Consider the following 20528-nt stretch of genomic DNA (forward strand, 5'->3'; position numbering starts at 1 on the left):
CTGGATGGCCACAAAACACAGAACACACCCACCTACAAAGCATGTGGCCCACAGATGTCCTCGTCTCCTGGCTGCCGGATGACCAGCTAAGTCCTGGCACTGCAGGGCCTGCCCAGGCTGAATTGGGGCTGAGCCAGACTCCCTGCAGTAGGGCCCAGGGGCACTGGGACCTCTCACAGCCTCTTTTCTGTCTTGCAGGAAATGGCTAATTCTGTCTACCTGGTCATGGAGGTGAGTGCCTTGTGGTGTGAGGACAAGTGCAGGCTGATGGCCATGGCCCTGGGAGCCCCAGAGGGAGGGATGTGGCCAGGGGGGAGGGTGACGAGCACCTTTTCTCTTTTTTTGAGATGGAGTCTCACTGTCGCCCAGGCTGGAGTGCAGTGGTGCGATCTCAGCTCACTGCAACCTCCACCTCCGGGTTCAAGCAATCTTCCTGCCTCAGCCTCCTGAGTAGCTGGGATTACAGGTGTGTGCCACCAAGCCCGGCTAATTTTTGTAGTTTTAGTAGAGATGGGGTTTCGCCACGTTGGCCAGGCTGGTCTTGAACTCCTGACTTCGAGCGATCTGCCCACCTCGGCCTCCCAAAGTGCTGGGATTACAGGTGTGAGCTGCCATGACTGCTGAGCATCACTACTGATGTCTTCCAGCAGGGACTGTGGGGACACCTGCCCTGGGGTGGGCAGGCGCCGGAGGGCCCAGGGAGTAGTGTCCAAGTGTGAGGGACACTGGGAGGCTGGGCAGGGCTGGGAGGTGGGCCCTGGTCCCTGCTGCAGCCTGATGCGTGTCTGGTCTTTTGCAGTACTGCAACGGTGGGGACCTGGCCGACTACCTGCACAGTGAGTGCACAGCTGTGCCAGTTGGGCTGCCAGCCGGCCCCCCAGGGCCCCACACCCAGGGCCACCCTGGCCCAGCCTGGGAGGCAGCCTGGCTCGAGTGGGTCCCTGGCTGATTGTGAGATTGGCTCTTTCTCATCCCCTTGGGACTCCTGAGGGGATGCAGGGGGCTGAGCTGCTCCCAGTTGTTAGCATTCGGTCCATCCGCCCGCCTCCCCCTTGCTTGAGGAAACAGCTGTGACCAAAGTAGCCCGAGGCCTCTGGTCGAATGAGGTCACGGGAGCCGCACAAACAAGGGGCGCGGGGCTGTTGTCTTCATAGTGTGGGTGGAAGGTGGCTCTTGGCCCACCCAAAGTTGAGCCGCGTGGCGGATGGGAGGAGGATGTGCTGCACAGGGCCGGGCAGGGCAGAGGGAAGGACAGCAGGTGGGCGCCCGTCTGTTCCCAGGCTCCCTGGGTGGGGGTCCGGGCCACGGCGCCAGCGGCCTCTCGGGTGTGTCCGGAGGGTCTGGAGGTGGCGCTGGGATGGTTCCGGGGACTTGCGCCTGAGCACCCTGGAGCCGGCAGGGCTGCTCGAACGCCGGCTCAGCCTCGCGTCGCCCTCACGGCGCTGGGGCGGGAGTGCCAGGCTGGTAGATGGGCAGGACCTGCTGCCCCCTCGCCTCGTCCCCCGCGGGGAGGACCCCACCGGCCAGCCTGGGAGACGGACGCTGAGGCCGGGCGGAGTGGAGACTGTGGCTGCGGTCCGGCTGCGCGCGGCTGGCTGCTGTCTGGATGCCGGGAAGAGGGGCGGGAGCGGGACCCGGGCGGAACCGCGGCACCGAGGCTGGGCGGCGGCCTCCCGTCTCTGGAGCAGCTGCAGCCCGGGGCTGGGTGGTGGGGCCGGCGCGCCGGGCTCTGCGCGGGAGCTTCAGGTGCGCCCTGGTCTCGGCGGGCCGCGGTGGCTCGTGCTCCTGAGCCGGCGTTTCCTCCCGGCCCGCGGCCATGCCTGGCTCTCTCCGGCGTGTGGTGGGACCGGCCTGGCCGCGCGGGGCTCACCCCTGGGGGAGCAGACACGGCCCCCAGCCTGAGCCGCCTCTCCCCGCAGCCATGCGCACGCTGAGCGAGGACACCATCAGGCTCTTCCTGCAGCAGATCGCGGGCGCCATGCGGCTTCTGCACAGCAAGGGCATCATCCACCGCGACCTGAAGCCGCAGAACATCCTGCTGTCCAACCCCGCGGGCCGCCGCGCCAACCCCAACAGCATCCGCGTCAAGATCGGTCAGGCGCGGGCGGGCAGGCCCGGCGGGGAGGGGCCCCAGGGCGGGCGCCCGTCCTGACGCGTCTCTCCCGCAGCTGACTTCGGCTTCGCGCGGTACCTCCAGAGCAACATGATGGCGGCCACACTGTGCGGCTCCCCCATGTACATGGTGTGTCTGCCTTGAACGGGCTGTGCCGGGTGGGCGCCTTGCTGGGCTTGCTGTTTGGCTGCGGTGTGGCGGGCTCTGCTCCGGTTGGCTGTGGCCCGGCAGGCTCTGCTCTGATTGGCTGGGGTGTGGCGGGCTTTGCTCTGATTGGCTGTGGCCTGGCAGGCTCTGCTCTGATTGGCTGGGGTGTGGCGGGCTCTGCTCTGGTTGGCTGTGGCCCAGCGGGCTCTGCTCTGATTGGCTGGGGTGTGGTGGGCTCTGCTCCGGTTGGCTGTGGCCTGGTGGGCTCCTTCTTAGGTCGGCGTTTGGGGGCCTCACACTGACCCCGCTTCTGGTCCTGCAGGCCCCCGAGGTCATCATGTCCCAGCACTACGACGGGAAGGCGGACCTGTGGAGCATCGGCACCATCGTCTACCAGTGCCTGACGGGGAAGGCGCCCTTCCAGGTAACTCGGCTTGGCCCTGGTCCCCCCGTCGCACCTTCCGCGCAAGTGTCCGCCAGCTGCGGTCAGACGCCCCCTGCGAGCCCTGCCCGCGCCCCACGGGCTCCCCTCGGGTCCTGGCAGGGCGGGGCGGGCGTCCAGGGGTCCAGTGGGGACAGGGCCTCGGCCTCCCCCGGGGGGCGGCGCCGCCGGCGGTGACTGGGAGCTGCCCCCGCGCGGCCTCCCTCGCCTGCCTGGTCACCTGCCTGGTCACCTGCCTGGTCACCTGCCTGGTCAGAGGTGAGGGCAGCGCCGGGGCCGCGTGGGTGGGGGCGCGGAGGCCGCGTTCTGGGGGGTGGACACCCCGAGAGACCGTCGGCGGCCCCTCCCCGCCCCCATGCTCGCACCTCCAGCAGCAAACAGCGGCGCCAGCGCCCGGTGTCCCCCGGGCTTCGCAGCGTCTGGGGCAGGGACCGACTGGGGACAACGCGCCAAGACCCCATGGGCTGGTCCCGCTCGGCCGCAGCCCTGGCAGTCAGGCTGTCCCCGTCCCCGCAGGCCAGCAGCCCCCAGGATCTGCGCCTGTTCTACGAGAAGAACAAGACGTTGGTCCCCATGTAAGCGCCCTCCTGCCTTCCCTTCCCCCGCGGGCTCCGGCCCCGCAGGCCTCGCTCACAGCAGCCTCTTCTCACCCCAGCATCCCCCGGGAGACCTCGGCCCCGCTGCGGCAGCTGCTCCTGGCTCTGCTCCAGCGCAACCACAAGGACCGCATGGACTTCGGTGAGCACCCACCGGGGGTGCAGCCGGAGCCCCCCACCCTCCCTCCTTGCATTTGCTGATGTGAGCAGAGCTCACCCGCTTCGCACCCAGCCCCACGTGCACACTGCCCTTCCCACAAGCCAAGCGCAGGCAGGGGCTCCACCTCTGCCCGGGCAGGTGCCCACCTTGCCACGGGAGCTCAGGCCCTGGGGAGGCGGGGGCCTCCTGAGGCCTCACTCCTCCTTCCTCCTGCAGATGAGTTTTTCCATCACCCTTTCCTCGATGCCAGCCCCTCCGTCAGGAAGTGTGAGTTTCTGTGGGTCCTGGGGCTCCGGAGGGCCCTACACCCCATCCTCCTGGGGTCTGGTTAGGCACTGAGTGTGGGGTAGAGGGAGCAGGTCTTGAGCTGCGGCAGCTCCCAGGGAGGGTAGAACACCCGGCCCCTCACTCTGCTGCAGCGGGGACCCCAAGGCCAGGGTGCGCGTGATGATGCAGCAGGCTTGGGATGGGGATGGGGTGTTGGAGGGGCTGGTGCTGTCCTGTGACTGTCATGGGGTGGTCCAGGAGGGAGCCTCCCTCCCTGCTGGTCAGGTTGTAGCGGGAAGTGGAGGGGATATGGTTGAGCTTGTCCAGTCCGTGGGTTGGCTCTAGGGTGAGGAGACAGGAGGACAGTCCAGACTGACCTATGCCTGTTTCCCTCAGCCCCACCGGTGCCTGTGCCCTCGTACCCAAGTTCGGGGTCCGGCAGCAGCTCCAGCAGCAGCTCCACCTCCCACCTGGCCTCCCCGCCGGTGAGTTGCCGCCCCAGGGGCCTGACAGCTTCTCCCCCCACTCAGCAGTCAGGGGCTCCAGCCCTGGGCCCCCGCGGGGACGTGCTGTGACTTCTGTTGTCTGTGTGAGTCACGAAAGACATGGATGAGTTCGTCCTGTAGATGGTGAAGCCCCACAAACAGGTGACGGCCCCTGCCAGCACCCACAGCCCTCAGGTCCCAGAGGCCAACAGGGCGGCTGTTTGGTCTGGTCCTGTCTTTGGTTTTGTGCTGACGCAGACAGAAGTAGCATGTGGCCTTGGCCCACTGGCACCTGCACCCCTGGCCTCCTTTGTGGTGTCTTCCACTGGACTCAGCATGGGTAGGGTTGCAGGGTGATGGCTCCACATGATGGTGGCACTCCTTGTGTGACATGGGAGGGGTCTGCAGAGCACCTGAGTCGGCCATGAACCCCCATACCTCTGTCCATCTGACCTGGAACCTGGCTCTTGGGCATGGTGTGGTGGCTGGTGGTAGAGTTTTGTGTGTGGGCTCTCCTGGCCTGGCCCCCTGCTCTGTGACCAGGGACCGGTCCTCTGACCTTGGTTGTCTGCCTGTATCACGGCCAGAAGCTCAGATGTGGTGAGGGGAGCGTGGCAGCACCGCGCTGTAGGGAGGTGTGGCCCTCTGCACAGCTGCCCTGGGGCACTTGGGGCTTTAGCCACCACCGCATGGATGGTGTGCGCTGGGCCTTAGCATGGTACTGGCCTCAGAGCAGGGTCCACCGGGGATGGCAGCCTCTTCACTGGACACGACCCCCATGGCACCTCGCTCTCTTGGCTCTGCAAACGGAAAAGTGAGGTGCAGAGGGCAGGTGGTGAACAACTCCCCAAAACAGGGCCTCCCAGAGCTTCTGGGAACTGAGGGCTTCAACCCACCCAGGCTGCATGGTGGGAGTGGCTCATCGGGGGGCCTGTCCCTGCGAGGTCAAGGCCGGCCTTTGAGTGGAGTCCTCTGGAAGTACAGAGGAGAGCAGAGCACGGGAAGAAACATGCCCCCAGCCCTTCTCTGCCCCAGTGCCCCTGATCTTTACTGGGGCTCTGGGCCGTCCCAGAGGAGGGGGGATTTGCTCTCCTGAGTGTCTGTGTCCCTGAGACCTGCTCACCAGCCCCTCCATTGACTCTCAGTCCCTGGGCGAGATGCAGCAGCTACAGAAGACCCTGACCTCGCCGGCTGACGCCGCTGGCTTCCTGCACAGCTCCCGGGACTCTGGCGGCAGCAAGGACTCCTGTGACACAGACGACTTTGTCATGGTCCCCGCGCAGTTTCCAGGTCAGGGAGAACGCGGGGCTCGGAGGTGACGCTCGGGTGCAGCAGGGACAGTGTACTGCACGTACTGGATGCACTGGGTGTGGCCCGTCCCCACTCACGGGCAGTCAGGGTAGGCCCCTGGGAGCCACCAGCATCAGCTCCGCTTGGCTGGGGAGGCCGCGTCTCTTAAAACCACTCTGGGGGCCAGGCGCGGTGGCTCAAGCCTGTAATCCCAGCACTTTGGGAGGCCGAGGCGGGTGGATCACAAGGTCAGCAGATCGAGACCATCCTGGCTAACACGGTGAAACCCCGTCTCTACTAAAAAATACAAAAAACTAGCCGGACGAGGTGGCGGGCGCCTGTAGTCCCAGCTACTCGGAGGCTGAGGCAGGAGAATGGCGGGAACCCAGGAGGCGGAACTTGCAGTGAGCTGAGATTTGGCCACTGCACTCCAGCCTGGGCGGCAGAGCCAGGCTCCGTCTCAAAAAAAAAACAAAAAAAAAACAAAAAAAAACACTCTGGGAATCAGAGCCGGGTCCTCCTAGTAGTCAGTAGGAGGTTGGAGGCTGTAGGCCTGGTCCCCCCAGACAGTGCTGCTCTTCCAGATGGGTGGGGGACGCTCACCTCCTGCTCCTCCCACACTGCCGCCGTGTACCCCTACCTTGTTTCTCAGCAGCTCTTATTGCCCCCACACCCTGCAGGTGGGTTTATTCCTTGGCTTTTGGGGGACCCCTGCTCCATAGTGACCAGGGGCTGCCCACGTGTTTGTTGAAAGAAGGTGCCTAAACTTTTGGAGCAGGCCTGGGGTCTGTGGCTCCTCTGAAGGCCCTGCACTCTGTCCGTGGCTGTCCCAAAGCTCCTGGAGGTCTGGGTTGGCACTGGTCCCTGTGTCTGCCAGGGACACAATGACTCATGCAGAGCCCTCCGCATCTCCCGTCAGTATGGCTCCTGCGGGGGTGGGGAGGCCTGAGCCAAGCCCCAGACAGACCCAGGGAGGGCCTTGGTCCTTTGCCAGCTGTCAGGGCAACAGGAAGACAGACACCAGGGGCCGGGCAGAGCCTCCTTGGGGGCGGGAACCTGGGTATTCCTGGACGGGGTTGGGCCCAGACTTAGGGCTGTGGATGCCTGACCTCCCCCGCCCATCCTGGAGTTGGCTGAAGGCTGTGGGGCAGGGCCCCAGGGGGTCTCTGGGGCTGAGGACACTGGAGATAGGAAGCACACAATCCAAGTGGGGATAAGGGGGGCAGGCAGTGCTCTGGTCTCCCGGAACTGGCCTGGGGCTGGCAGGGAGGAGGCAGGCTGGACCGTACCGCCCAGGCTCTGCACCCTGCAAGGCCGCTGTACAAGCTGAGGCCCCTGCAAGGTGGAGTGTGTGTGGGGATCCAGCAGAGAGCCTCAGTGGGGTGGGGTGGCCCTGGGCAGGCAGCAAGGACTCCAGGCCCAGCTTTGTCTCCCCCTGCAGGTGACCTGGTGGCTGAGGCGCCCAGTGCCAAACCCCCGCCAGACAGCCTGATGTGCAGTGGGTGAGCCCCCATCCCTTACCTCTGTAATTTAGGGGAGAGGAACTGTGGCCTTGGAAGTGGCCCGTGTTATCCCTGCCTGGAGTCATCAGCCCATTAGGGAGGGCTGAGACTGCCACGTCCACTGCAGAGAGGGGCTGGTGGGGCACAGGGCTGGCTGAGCTCTGTGCCGCGTGTGACTTGAAAATGCCCTTGAGGCCGGGCGTGGTGGCTCACGCCTGTAATCCCAGCACTTTGGGAGGCCGAGGCGGGCAGATCACAAGGTCAGGAGATCGAGACCACGGTGAAACCCCGTCTCTACTAAAAATACAAAAAATTAGCCGGGCGCGGTTGTGGGCGCCTATAGTCCCAGCTACTCGGGAGGCTGAGGCAGGAGAATGGCGTGAACCCGGGAGGCGGAGCTTGCAGTGAGCTGAGATCGCGCCACTGCACTCCAGCCTGGGCTGGGCGACAGAGCGAGACTCCGTCTCAAAAAAAAAAAAAAAAAAAAAGAAAATGCCCTTGACCGCCGGGCGCAGTGGCTCATGCCTGTAACCCCAGCACTTTGGGAGGCTGAGGCAGGCAGATCACAAGGTCAGGAGGTCGAGACCACCCTGGCTAACAGTGAAACCCCGTGTCTACCAAAAATACAAAAAAACTTAGCCGGGCGTGGTGGTGGGTGCCTGTAGTCCCAACTACTCAGGAGGCTGAGGCAGGAGAATGGTGTGAACCTGGGAGGCAGAGCTTGCAGTGAGCCGATATGGTGCCACTGCACTCTAGCCTGGGCAACAAAGCGAGACTCCATCTCAAAAAGAAAAAAAAAAAGAAAATGTTGTTGGCCTGTGGCGGCTCACACCTGTAATCCCAGCACTTTGGGAGGCTGAGGTGGGTGGATCATGAGGTCAGGAGATCGAGACCATCCTGGCCAACATGGTAAAACCCAGTCTCCAAAAAAAAAAAGAAAAAAAAAAGTGCAAAAAATTAGCTGGGCTTGGTGGCACATGCCTGTAGTCCCAGCTACTCTGGAGGCTGAGGCAGGACAATAGCTTGAACCCGGGAGGCAGAGGTTACATTGAGCTGAGATTGTGCCAGTGCACTCCAGCCTGGGCAACAGAGCAAGACTCTGTCTCGAAAAAAAAAAAAAATGCCCTTGGCCTCCCTTCTGCCCTACAGGAGCTCACTGGTGGCCTCTGCGGGCCTGGAGAGCCACGGCCGGACCCCATCTCCATCCCCACCCTGCAGCAGCTCCCCTAGTCCCTCAGGGTAAGCAGGGCCCAGGCTGGGTGGATGGGGCTATGAACAGTCCCCCAGCTGGAGGCTGGGCTTCCTGTGTGTCGCAGCCAGACCCGGCGTGCTGTGTCTAGAGGGCCCTGCCTTCTCCCAGGCCTCGCAGGACTGCAGGGTCTGCTGGGTCGTCCTGTAGAAGGGACTATAGTGGGAGGGGTATTGACAGGAGTAGGTGAATGAGGAAACCAACTAGGGATGCCAGGGCCAGCACAGTCCTGTTGTAAGCCCTGAGCCTGTGGGGCCAGGAATGGCCAGGGCCCCAGCCAGGGTGGCCTCCCACTGGCTGGATGCAGACTGGGAGTCCAGGTGGGGTGCAGGTGCCACAGTGCTGTTGTGTGTAGAGGCACGGAAGCCGGCTCTTTTCAGACCTGGCATGGGGCCCAGGGTGGCCTCTGTCGTAGCTAGGAAGTCTGGGCCTGGGCTTTCTTTTTTTTTTTTTTTTTTTTTTTGAGACGGAGTCTCACTCTGTCCCCCTTGCTGGAGTGCAGTGGCCGGATCTCAGCTCACTGCAAGCTCCGCCTCCCGGGTTCAGGCCATTCTCCTGCCTCAGCCTCCCGAGTAGCTGGGACTACAGGCGCCCGCCACCTCGCCCGGCTAGTTTTTTTGTATTTTTTAGTAGAGACGGGGTTTCACTGTGTTAGCCAGGATGGTCTCGATCTCCTGACCTCGTGATCCACCCGTCTCGGCCTCCCAAAGTGCTGGGATTACAGGCTTGAGCCACCGCGCCCGGCCGGGCCTGGGCTTTCTTCTGGTGCCCCAGCTCCATGACCGCAGCCTCTTGTGACCCCAGTGTCTGTCATGATGTTGACCTCTCTCCGCCACAGCCGGGCTGGCCCGTTCTCCAGCAGCAGGTGCGGTGCCTCCGTCCCCATCCCAGTCCCCACGCAGGTGCAGAACTACCAGCGCATCGAGCGAAACCTGCAGTCACCCACCCAGTTCCAAACACCTCGGTGAGTGCAGAGCTCCCAGGTAGCCAGGCATGGCTGGGGCGTGTGTAGCAGGAGCCCTTCCACGGCTTCCATGGAGGGACAGGGTCGCCATCCATGTGCAGTTTGTAGACTGTGGACTGTGTCACTCAGCACCACTATTCACTTTGTTGATGTCTTGGGTTTCTAGAGTTATTTTGACAGTTTTCTGATCAGTAAAATCTCTTGTGTTTATAAAATCAATATTGACTTTGGCCAATTTTAATAGAAGTAAATGTTGGGAGGAAAGGGTACCTTTCTTTGAACTCACAAAAGGCTGTGTGGGCCAGTGGGTGTCTGGCAGGGCACGGAGACTTTAGGGTGAGGATGCCTTGGGTTGGTGCCCTGGGCAGGAATGCTAAGGGGCCAGCTGCTCACACACACCCACTGTGTGGCCAGTTACCTGGACAGAGTGCAGCAGAGGGTGAGCCATCTGTCAGCACTGTAGCCACTTGGCGTGGCATGGGGTCCTGAGCTGCTGAGGCCTCCCCTCTAATACTTGCCTTGTCTCCAGGTCCTCTGCCGTCCGCAGGTCAGGCAGCACCAGCCCCCTGGGCTTTGCAAGGGCCAGCCCTTCGCCTCCTGCCCACGCTGAGCATGGAGGCGTCCTGGCCAGGAAGATGTCTGTGGGTGGGGGCCGGCCCTACACACCATCCCCTCAAGGTGCGCCTGCAGCCTGGGGCCTGGGAAGGGGCGTCTCTAGGCGGTGGGCGAGGAGGCTGTCTCTGTCCCAGCTTGACCCTAGCAGATCTCTCTTTTCTCCAAGTTGGAACCATCCCTGAGCGGCCAGGCTGGAGTGGGACGCCCTCCCCACAGGGAGCGGAGATGCGGGGTGGCAGGTCCCCTCGTCCAGGTAGGTACAGTCCGGAGGTGGGAGGGGGTGCGAGGCTGACTTCCCTCACTCATGTTGTCATCCTGGTCTAAAACCCTTGCTTTTAACAAGTGAAAAGGAGTGGGAGGGAAGCTCATGGAACAGAAGCCAACTGCCTCTCCAGCTCCTGGCTGTGTGAGCTGGGGCAGGTTTCTCATCCCCTCTGTGCCGGTCTTCTGTGCTGGCTGGGGGTCAGGTTTAACAGTGGCTTTAACAGGTTTAATCTGGGAGGCGGAGCTTGCAGTGAGCCGAAATCGCACCACTGCACTCCAGCCTGAGCGACAGGGTGAGACTCTGTCTCAAAAAAAAAAAGTGGGACCTTACCGTTTACCCCAAGGGGCCTCCGTGTGGCAGCAGTGGGGCCTAGGGCTGGGCCGCTGGACCGGAAGGTCGTGACGAGGCCTGTCCTCCTCTCTAGGCTCCTCTGTGCCCGAGCACTCTACCCGCACTTCCGGGCTGGGCTGCCGCCTGCACAGTGCCCCCAACCTGTCTGACCTGCACGTCGTCTGCCCCAAGCTGCCCAAACCCCCCACGGACCCCCTGGGAGCCGTGTTCAGCCCCCCACAGGCCAGCCCTCCCCAGCCGTCCCACGGGCTGCAGTCCTGCCGGAACCTGCGGGGCTCACCCAAGCTGCCCGACTTCCTGCAGCGAAACCCCCTGCCCCCCATTCTGGGCTCCCCCACCAAGGTAATGGGCGCTGCCATGTGTCGAGGGGCACAGAGCCCTGGGGAAGACGGGTGGGAGTGGCCAGGCCTGAACAAAGACTGAGGAAGGCAGCTTTGTACCTTCTGACCCCCGCCTGGGCTCATGCTCAGTCCACTCCCACACACCTTGCCAGTTCCTGCCAACTTGGCCACCTCCCACAGGCACTGGGCCCCAGGGCTGCAGACCTGTGGGGCAGTCTTCACCCCATCTCTGTCCTCCTAGGCTGTGCCCTCCTTCGACTTCCCAAAGACCCCCAGCTCCCAGAACCTGCTGGCCCTCCTAGCCCGGCAGGGCATGGTAATGGCGCCCCCTCGAAACCGGACACTGCCCGACCTCTCGGAGGTGGGACCCTTCCATGGTCAGCCACTGGGCCCTGGCCTGCGGCCAGGCGAGGACCCCAAGGGTCCCTTTGGCCGGTGAGTTGGAGGGAACAGGCCTTGGATGGGCTGCTGAGGGGGCTGCCCCTTTCCCCTGCATTGTTCTGCTGTGTACTTCTTGGGGGTAGAACAGGAAAAACCTGGCCTTGCCCTTCTGTGGGTGCCCAGTGTGGCTGGGTGCCAGAGCCTGGCCCACCCATGGCTGGCCCTAGACTCCCAGCAGGTCCCCATCCTGAGCCTCACCATGCCCACCTGTAAGCTGGGCTGACAGGAGTGCCTGCCTCTCGAGGTGGGCCAGGGGACCGTGCATTACGTGTGTCTGGCCTGCAGAGGGGCCCCTCAAGGTCCAGTTAGGGTGGAGTGGGCCGGGCCCCCAGCACAGCCCTGCACCTCCCGCAGGTCTTTCAGCACCAGCCGCCTCACTGACCTGCTCCTTAAGGCAGCGTTTGGGACGCAAGCCCCAGAGCCGGGCAGCACGGAGAGCCTGCAGGAGAAGCCCATGGAGATCGGTGGGTGAGGCTCAGAGGCTGTGGGATGGGGGCGGCGGGCAGCCAGGATGCTCCTGAGCCCTTCCTTGCTCTCCCAGCACCCTCAGCTGGCTGTGGAGGGAGCCTGCACCCAGGAGCCCGCGCTGGGGGCGCCAGCAGCCCCTCCCCGGTAGTCTTCACCGTGGGCTCTCCCCCGAGTGGGAGCACGCCGCCCCAGGGCCCCCGCACCAGGATGTTCTCAGGTGAGGGCTGGCTAGGCTGAGGCCCTGTCCCTTTTGGGGTGGTGGCAGCGCCCTAGAGGAGGGGGGCATCCTTTAACTCGGGTCGCTGGACTGCGGCCCCCCAGAGCCTGGGGGTGCCTGAGGAAGCAGCTCAGGTCCCTGAGAAACCCACGCTCTGTCTCCCAGTCTACAAAATGGACGTGGTTCTGGTACCTGCCCCGCAGGCGGCCCCTGCCACTCAACCTGTGAGTGATAGGTACTTGTTCCCATTTATCCCCAAAACATGAGCTGAGCAGGGACGGTGTCTGGATTGTGGCCTCCTTGCCCAGCTGCCGTGGGCTGTGCTGTGTTGGTCAGGAGTCGCAGACAGGCGTGCCCCTCGGTTCCCCAGCCAGTGGCGTGTGGGGATGCTCTGGGCCTGGGGCCTGGCTGGGTCCCCACTGTGGGTTCTGCCTGGGGAGGGGTGGGCTTGTGGGCATCTGGTCCTGGCCAGGGGCTGCCATCGCTGGGGTCACCTGCCAGCCCCGTAGTGAGGGTGGCCTGCCTTGCCCTTTGAGGTCCTTTTGGCCCTCGGGCCCACCCGTGTTGCACAGTAGCACCCCAGGCCACCCACCTACCCCATCCCAGACAGTGGCAGCTGCCCTTCTCCCAGGCAGATCTGGGCTGGGGGTCGGGATACCCAGAGGGTCCCTTGATGGGCACCGCAGCCCTTGGCCTGAGGTGGGGAGCTGGGGACCTGGGGGTTGTGGTGAGTGGCAAGAGGTTGAGTAGGGGCTCTAGGGACCTGCTCTGCTTCTCCTGTTAGAGTTTTGGGAGGTAACAGGGTGTAAACTGAGGCAGAGGCACATTGGGCCCTGGAGGTGTGGGAGCCTGTGGGGGATGGGGGTCACGGTGTCTGCTTGTCCTCGCATGCCCCTCACCGCCCTTTCCCTGCAGTGGGCTCCACTGGCTCCGCTGGCTCTTCTGCCCGCCACCTGGTGTCTGGGGCCTGCAGCGAGGCCCCAGCCCCCGAGCTCCCTGCTCCAGGACATAGCTGCAGCTTTGCCGACCCCATTGCTGCCAACCTGGAGGGGGCTGTGACCTTCGAGGCCCCCGACCTCCCTGAGGAGACCCTCATGGAGGTGAGGGCTGGAGTGAGCAAAGGTTTCCATTCTGGCTGGAGCGGGTGTGGGGTGTCAGGTGGGGCACATCCCAGCTGCCCGGTCTACAGCAAGGGAGGGGACCCTGCCCTGCCTCCCCAAGGCGTCATCAGTGAGTCTCAAGGGAGACAAGCCTCTTCCCAGCCCGGGCAGCATGTGCTACCCTGACGACCGCTTCCTGCAGCAAGAGCACACCGAGATCCTGCGTGGCCTGCGCTTCACGCTGCTGTTCGTGCAGCACGTCTTGGAGATCGCAGCCCTGAAGGGCAGCGCCAGCGAGGCGGCCGGGGGCCCTGAGTACCAGCTGCAGGAGAGTGTGGTGGCCGACCAGATCAGCCTGCTGAGCCGAGAATGGGGGTGGGTGCTGCCAGGGCTGGGGTGGGGTGGGGCGGGTGGTGGCTTGGGGGCCAGGACCAACCTGCCTCCTTTGATCTGCCTGCCACCCCCAGCTTTGCGGAGCAGCTGGTCCTGTACCTGAAGGTGGCCGAGCTACTGTCCTCCGGCCTGCAAACTGCCATCGACCAGATCCGGGCCGGCAAGCTCTGCCTGTCGTCCACCGTGAAGCAGGGTGAGGGCTGTGACCGCTCAACCCACATGCTGGGTTGGGGAGGAAGCCCGCCTTGCAACTGTCCGGGTGACAGGGAGGCTGCCTGAGCAGGCCCCTGTGCAAAGGTGCAAAGGCCTTGGGGCCTGGCCCAGCGTGCAGGGCACAGAGGCTGTGGGGTCGGATGGCACCCGGGACGAGGTGCTGAGCCTGGCCGCGCACTGAAGGCCACGGAGAGCCAGGGCCGTGGCAGGGAGGGAGGGACGTGCTCGCTCAGTGCGCAGGGCGGATCGTGACCGCTCCAGCCCTGCCCCGTGTCTGCCGCACCCGGAGCCGACCACCCTCGTCCTCTGCAGTGGTGCGCAGGCTGAACGAGCTGTACAAGGCCAGCGTGGTGTCCTGCCAGGGCCTGAGCCTGCGGTTGCAGCGCTTCTTCCTGGACAAGCAGCGGCTCCTGGACCGCGTCCACAGCATCACTGCCGAGAGGCTGATCTTCAGCCACGCCGTGCAGATGGTACGAGACAGACAGACACCGGTGGGGCAGGGGCCAGGAACTTCCAGGCCGGCTGTCTGCACTGGGAGGGGACCTTGATGCCCACAGCTTGGTGAGACTTTCGGGGGTGTCACTTCTGGAGGTCTTGAAATGATAGCGTGATGCCCCCGGCTTCCTGCAGGCGCTTACAGCTTGGCTGGGTGCATCCTTGATTGCATGGGTGCCATGGCCCATGTGCATCCTGCCATGCCTCTTCCTGAGACTGTTTCCCCAATTGTAAAATGAGAGACTTGGTCTTCAGGCCTCGTAGTCAGGTGCCAGCCTCCAGAAGCAGCACCTGGTCCCAGACAACCTGCCTAGAAGTGTGGTGCACTCAGCTGGTACCGCGGGCACAGGCTCCCTGCTTGGGCTCTGAAGAGCTTCCTCTGCCTCTGAGGTGGGGTTCCCCCTTTTTTTTCTTTTCTTTTTTTTTAAGAGAGGGTCTTGCACTGTTGCCCAGGCTGAAGTGTAGTGCAGCCGCTAACTCCTGGGCTCAAGTGATCATCGTGCCTCAGCCTCCCAAAATGCTGGGATTACAGGCAAAAACTCATGAGTGCCTGAGTCTCCTTTTTTAAGAAAATGTATGCATGCAGTAAAAATGCAGTCTGAACAAACATGGGAAAAGTCAGCCCCCCTCCTGCCCCTGCTTCCCACCCAGGCAGGCCAGGCAGCAGCAGTAATGACACTGACTGACTGGCGGGCACTCTATTGTCCTGGGGTGGGGCTGACAGTGCTGGCCAGGGTCATCTGGTTCCAGGCAGCGTCTCCCCTTGGCCCTGTGACCATCCCCTCTGCACCGAAGGCTGCGCCAGCACTCACCCCCCCAGTCACTGCCCTGAGGGCCTGTCTGCCCCCCCTGGGCCGCTGCCATGGGTGCAGGCAGGGCAGCCCTCGCTGGGAGGGAGTGGGGTGAGCTGGCCTTGTCCAGCCTCTGCCCTCGCCCCCAGGTGCAGTCGGCCGCCCTGGACGAGATGTTCCAGCACCGTGAGGGATGCGTCCCGCGCTACCACAAGGCCCTGCTGCTCCTGGAAGGGCTGCAGCACATGCTCTCAGACCAGGCCGACATCGAGAACGTCGCCAAGTGTGAGTGCCAGGCTGGGCTGGGGGCTGAGGGCTCTGGGCGTCTCCCTCACGCTCCCCCCTCTCCCTCCACAGGCAAGCTGTGCATTGAGCGGAGACTCTCGGCGCTGCTGACTGGCATCTGTGCCTGACGTTTTTTGGTCTGGCTGGGTCCTGGTCCTGCCGAGCCCTGCAGGGTGGGCTCTGTGCTGGCTGGACTCCTCGGGACAAGCCCATGGCACTGATCGCTGGTGCTGAGCCCTGCCCTGGGCCCCACGGACAGTCAGCCTGCCGGCCTCCCTGCAGGTCATGGGGCAGAACCAGCACACCTGGAGCCACACAGCTTGGGGGTGTCTCCCGTCTTGTACAGGTGGGGATCACAGAACTTCTGCCCCTCTGGCTGCCTGGCACAGCAGGCGTGGGTGCCACCACCCTCTAGCCCCGGGGCAGCCCTGGAGGACAGGCAAGGGCCTGAGACCGCTGCCGACTCAAAGCCAAAGCGAGCTCCTGCTTCGGGCAGGTCAGCAGTCACTGTGCCCAGGAAGAGCCTGCGGCCTCGGCGTCCCCCAGTCTCCAGGAGCCTCTCCCTCCGAGATACCCACCCAGCTTTGTCAATCACCCAAGCACTTTATGCAGATAGAGACAGAATCTGGACCTCACCAGGGACTGCTGGGCGGTGATTCCTGGCAGTGGCCTGGTGTTTGTACATACACATAAGCGGACACATGCCAGGGCCCCCAAGCCTGAGCACCGGACCACGGAGCTGCCCAGGTCTGGACCTCAAGGGGAGAACTGGCTCCGGGGTGAGTGGGGCCCTGCACCAGAGGCAGAGGCAGTTCTTTGTTCAAGCGTTCCTCTAGGGACCGGCAGCGGAGGCGCCGTGTTCTCTAAGCCCTGGATACGTCTTGTAATCTTTCACACTTTATTCCTAAAATGTGTCTTATTTTTATGCAGCTAATTTTTTCTTTAAAGGAGAAAACTTGTAGGTGTTTAAGAATTGGTTTTGGGAGGGCGAGGACTGGGCCAGGTTAGAGGCAGATGGCGCAGGGGCGTATGGCCGGCAGGTGAGGCTGCTCTGTGCACACCTGGGTCGGTGGCTGCAGCAGGACAGGTGTGTGCCCAGCACCCTCCCCACCTGGGCCTGGGGGCAGATGAGGGGAATACTTCATGCAAGGAAAAAAGTAACATATGCAAAAGCTCCCCGTCCAGCTTTGACAGCCAGCTGTGGTGTCAGCCCCTCGGCAGGGTAGGCCTGATGACAGCCCTGTCCCTCCCTGCCTCGGCCTTGCTCAGGGCCACTGAAGGTGTCCGCAGAGGCCTGCCTTCCGGATTCCAGGCGGGCACGTGCTGCAAACCCTGCCCGGGCCTCCCTTGGTCTGCCCAGCCTGGATCAGTAGATACTTGAACGAGTCCCCAGTCTGCGGGAGGCAGCGGTGGGGCCATGGACCCACGCGGGGGGTTCCAGGGTCACACACCACATAACAGACAAAAATACACACATGTGTGTTTTTCTTTGCAATACTTGAAATATTGCCACTGTGCTTGGACTTAGAAGAAGAAAATCCCCGTGATTTCTTCCTCATCACCTTGATGGCTTTATTCTCACCTTGTGGGGCATGTTAGTATTTATTGCTTCATGGCCGACTGGAATCTTGAGTCCTGGGAAGCTGGCACTACGGGGATCTTGCCTGGCGTCCTGGTCCTCTTGCTTCCGTCGCGGCCGCGTGTGCGTGTGTCCAAGCAGGTCCTGGGCGCCTCAACTGCCGCCCCTGGTTGAATGTTCTGTTGATAGTGCTGGACCCTTTGTCTATTTTAAAGCAAATTTTGTGTGATTTCCTGCCCTTTGCGTTATATTGTGTAATATCAATTTAAGGAAATAAACCTTTGGAATTGTTGGGCTGGTGTCACCTCTTGTCTTCGTTGGCTTGTCACTGTTCTCAGGGTTTTGTCATTTTCTTTCTCAGCCAAGGCGCAGGAGCCCCAGGGCCCCCTCCATTGGTGCCCACAATGGCCGGACACAGCTGTAGGAGCAGAGCCCCAGGGCAGAAGCTGGATATGTGAGGGACAGTGCAGACTCCTGTGCTGTAGGAAGCCTCTCCCGCCAAGCTGGAGGTCCTGCACAGGGTGAACAGACTCCACAGGGCAGGGCACCCACCTTGGGATAGCTTTGGGCACCTGCTTTGACTCCTCTGGGGGATACACCTAGGAGGGGCCACGTGGAGCTCTGTGTGAGTTTCCAAGAAGCCTCAGACTATTCACTGCAACCGCTGAGCAGCTGGGCCTCCAAGGCCTCGCCTTGTGGTTTTGATTTGCATTTCCCCAAGGGGTCCTGACGTTGAGCATCACAGGTACTTGGCGGCCATTTGTGTGTCTTTGGAGGAACATCTAAATCCTTTGCCCTTTTTTTTTTTTAAAAAAAAAAAAAAAACTTGCTCAGGCTGGAGTGCAGTGGCACAATCTTGGCTCACTGCAACCTCCGCCTCCCAGGTTCAAGAGATTCTCCTGCCTCAGCCTCCCAAGTAGCTGGGACTACAGGCATGCACCACTGTGCCCGGCTGATTTTTTTATTTTTAGTAGAGACGAGGTTTCACATGTTGGCCAGGCTGGTCTCGAACTCCTGTAGGGTTTGCATTTTTTAAACTGTATATTGTATATTGTTTTTATTAGATAAAAATAACTTGCTAAAAACTGCTAACCGCAATAAGAAGTGAAAGTTCATTGAGAGGTTGGTGTTCTCGAGGAAGGGGAAGGCAGAGACCTTGTTTCTGAGTCCCAAGACGGGCTGCTTCCAAACAGCCTCCTCAAACAGGAGCAGCTGCACTCAGCACCGGTGAGGTGCGGTGCGGCAGCTGCCAGGCCGTGGGCGCTGTGGTCCTCCTGGTACGTCTGTAACGTAAAGAAATGCCCAGACAGTCACTGCAAACATGGAATTTAATATTTTTTAGAGCAGTTTTATAGTTTCAGGAAAATTGAGTAGGACGTACAGAGACATCTGCCCTCTCTCCCGTCAGTAACAGGTCAGGTTCGTGCAGTGCCTTTGTCTCTGCTGTTGAACCCAATATTCATATTTTAGATTTTCAAAAATCATGGACACTTCTAATACAACAGGTTCTGTGTTACCACTCAAAGTCTGCAGTTCACATCATGGGGTCACTCGATATACACTGGGTGTTGCAAAGGTGTCATGCCACACATCACCCTAAGGTCCTCTGGGCTCCACCTGTTCCCCTCTCCCAGCCTAGCTCCACTGGCCACTGATCTTCCTGTCCTCATAGTTGTTTTTGTTTCAGAATGTCCCGTAGTTGGGAACATACACTATGCCCAGGGCCTGGGAGCGCATTTCCATTTTTTTTTTTTTTTTTGAGGCAGTCTCGCTCTGTTGTCCAGGCTGGAGTGCAGTGGCAGGAACTCAGCTCACTGCAACCTCCACCTCCCAAGGTTCAAGCGACTCTTGTGCCCCAGTCTCCTGAGTAGCTGGGATTATAGGCCTGAGCACCCAGCCTGGCTAAGTTTTGTATTTTTATTTTTATTTTATTTTTTTTTTTTTTGAGACGGAGTCTCGCTCTGTCGCCCGGGCTGGAGTGCAGTGGCCGGATCTCAGCTCACTGCAAGCTCCGCCTCCTGGGTTTACGCCATTCTCCTGCCTCAGCCTCCCGAATAGCTGGGACTACAGGCGCCTGCCACCTCGCCCGGCTAGTTTTTTGTATTTTTTTTTTAGTAGAGACGGGGTTTCACCGTGTTAGCCAGGATGGTCTCGATCTCCTGACCTCGTGATCCGCCCGCCTCGGCCTCCCAGAGTGCTGGGATTACAGGCTTGAGCCACTGTGCCCGGCTGCCAGTTTTGTATTTTTAGACAGGGGTTTTGCCATGCTGGCCAGGCTGGTCTCAAACTCCTGGCCTCAAGTGATCCATCCTCCCAGCCTCCCAAAGCGTTAGGATTACAGGCATGAGCCACCGTGCCTGGCCTCATTTCTTTTTAGAGCTGCATAGTATTCCATTGTCTGGAGGTACCACAGTTTTTCCATTCACCTGCCGACATATCAGTTGTTTCCACGTTTGGGCAGTGGTAAATAAAGCTGCTGTAAAGGTCCATGTGCCAGAGCCAGGTGGTGAGGGTGGGCCCAGGGGAAGCCGTGGCAGTGCAGGAGGGACCTCATCCTTGCACACTCCAAGCCAGCGGGACCAGGCCTTGGTGCCCGCACTCTCACAGAACTGTGGCCCCCTGGGTGCCTGTCCATACCCCCTGCCTCAGTCCTGGAGCCTGGGCTGGTGGAGGGGTACCCTCCTGGGAGGTCATTTAGTATGGGTGAGCTGCCCTCCCACCTGGCCAATTGCATCACCCTCCTGCCTCCCCTTACTGCCTCGGCCACCAGCTCCTCACAAGCCACACGCAGCCCATTGAGTACCCCTTGGGAAGGGGTGTCAGATTGGATCCCTGGGGCTCCCATCTCACAGCCAATGCCACGGGGTCCCACACAACCTGGCCCCGGGCCCCTTGGTCCTCTTTTCCTATCAGTCCCTCATCACGCAGCCCTGTGGTTTCTCTACCTGCATACTCCAGGTGGGCACAGTGCCCAGGCCCTGCTGAGTCCTCACCTGTAGGAGGAGGTGCAGCCCCTGGAGGGCAGGAGTGGGGCTGCTGCAGATGGCTGGCTCCTGCCTCCCCACCCTTGCACTGCCAGGAGCATGCTCTTCCTGGCCCATGGCCCATTCCCCAAATTCAAGCTTGTGGTTGGCTGAATTGTGGCCCCAGATATGGGATTAAGGATTTTGAGATTATGCCAGAGGGCGGGTCCAGAATCATATGAGTTTCTCTAAGGGAAAGCAGGAGGACAGGAGGGCAAGCTTGGGAGAGGAGGCAAGGAAGTGGTGGGTGCAGTGGCCACACCGGGAATCCCAGCACTTCAGAAGGGGAGGCAGGCGGATCGCTTGAGCTCAGCATTTGGAGATCTGCCTGGGCAACACAGTGAGCCGGTCCCTTAAAAAAAATAAAAATAAAAAATAAAGACTGGGCGCGGTGGCTCACGCTTGTAATCCCAGCACTTTGGGAGGCCGAGGTGGGTCAGGAGATCGAGACCTTCCTGGCTAACATGGTGAAACCCCGTCTCTACTAAAATACAAAAAAATTAACCAGGCGAGGTGGCGGCGCCTGTAGTCCCAGCTACTCGGGAAGCTGAGGCAGGAGAATCGCTTGAGCCCGGGAGGCGGAGGTTGCAGTGAGCCGAGATCCCGCCACTGCACTCCAACCTGGCGAAAGAGCAAGACTCTGCTTCCCCGCCCCCCCCCCCCCACAAAAAAAGAGTGGCCACTTTTCAGGAGACCGCATCTCTATAAAAAACAATAAAAAATTAGCTGAGCGTGG

At 61.5% G+C, this 20528-nt stretch overlaps 1 protein-coding gene across 5 annotated transcripts in view; it reads left to right on the plus strand.

Moving 5' to 3' along the window:
* Positions 1 to 17061, plus strand: part of ULK1 (unc-51 like autophagy activating kinase 1) — a 30464-nt gene extending 13403 nt beyond the window's left edge. Inside the window, exons 4-29 of one of the 5 annotated variants that reach the window (XR_013401693.1) lie at positions 199 to 231; positions 800 to 836; positions 1920 to 2093; positions 2169 to 2242; positions 2583 to 2684; positions 3219 to 3277; positions 3358 to 3440; positions 3675 to 3725; positions 4122 to 4210; positions 5356 to 5500; positions 6942 to 7002; positions 8152 to 8241; positions 9090 to 9215; positions 9745 to 9893; positions 9997 to 10083; positions 10520 to 10788; positions 11029 to 11222; positions 11583 to 11692; positions 11770 to 11913; positions 12079 to 12137; positions 12829 to 13013; positions 13216 to 13388; positions 13481 to 13599; positions 13932 to 14089; positions 15055 to 15190; positions 15263 to 17061. Coding sequence is in view for 4 of the 5 variants with exons in the window: in XM_028830180.2 (XP_028686013.2) it covers positions 199 to 231; positions 800 to 836; positions 1920 to 2093; positions 2169 to 2242; positions 2583 to 2684; positions 3219 to 3277; positions 3358 to 3440; positions 3675 to 3725; positions 4122 to 4210; positions 5356 to 5500; positions 6942 to 7002; positions 8152 to 8241; positions 9090 to 9215; positions 9745 to 9893; positions 9997 to 10083; positions 10520 to 10788; positions 11029 to 11222; positions 11583 to 11692; positions 11770 to 11913; positions 12829 to 13013; positions 13216 to 13388; positions 13481 to 13599; positions 13932 to 14089; positions 15055 to 15318 (2976 nt within the window). In the remaining variant the exon portion in view is untranslated. Of the gene's footprint in view, positions 1 to 198; positions 232 to 799; positions 837 to 1919; positions 2094 to 2168; positions 2243 to 2582; positions 2685 to 3218; positions 3278 to 3357; positions 3441 to 3674; positions 3726 to 4121; positions 4211 to 5355; positions 5501 to 6941; positions 7003 to 8151; positions 8242 to 9089; positions 9216 to 9744; positions 9894 to 9996; positions 10084 to 10519; positions 10789 to 11028; positions 11223 to 11582; positions 11693 to 11769; positions 11914 to 12078; positions 12138 to 12828; positions 13014 to 13215; positions 13389 to 13480; positions 13600 to 13931; positions 14090 to 15054 lie in introns of all 5 variants that reach the window. The other 4 variants (XM_028830182.2, XM_028830180.2, XM_077955848.1 and 1 more) reach the window with 4 other exon arrangements.
* Positions 17062 to 20528: the final 3467 nt, after the last annotated feature.

Source organism: Macaca mulatta, chromosome 11, assembly GCF_049350105.2.
Source record: "Macaca mulatta isolate MMU2019108-1 chromosome 11, T2T-MMU8v2.0, whole genome shotgun sequence".
NCBI lineage: Eukaryota > Metazoa > Chordata > Mammalia > Primates > Cercopithecidae > Macaca > Macaca mulatta.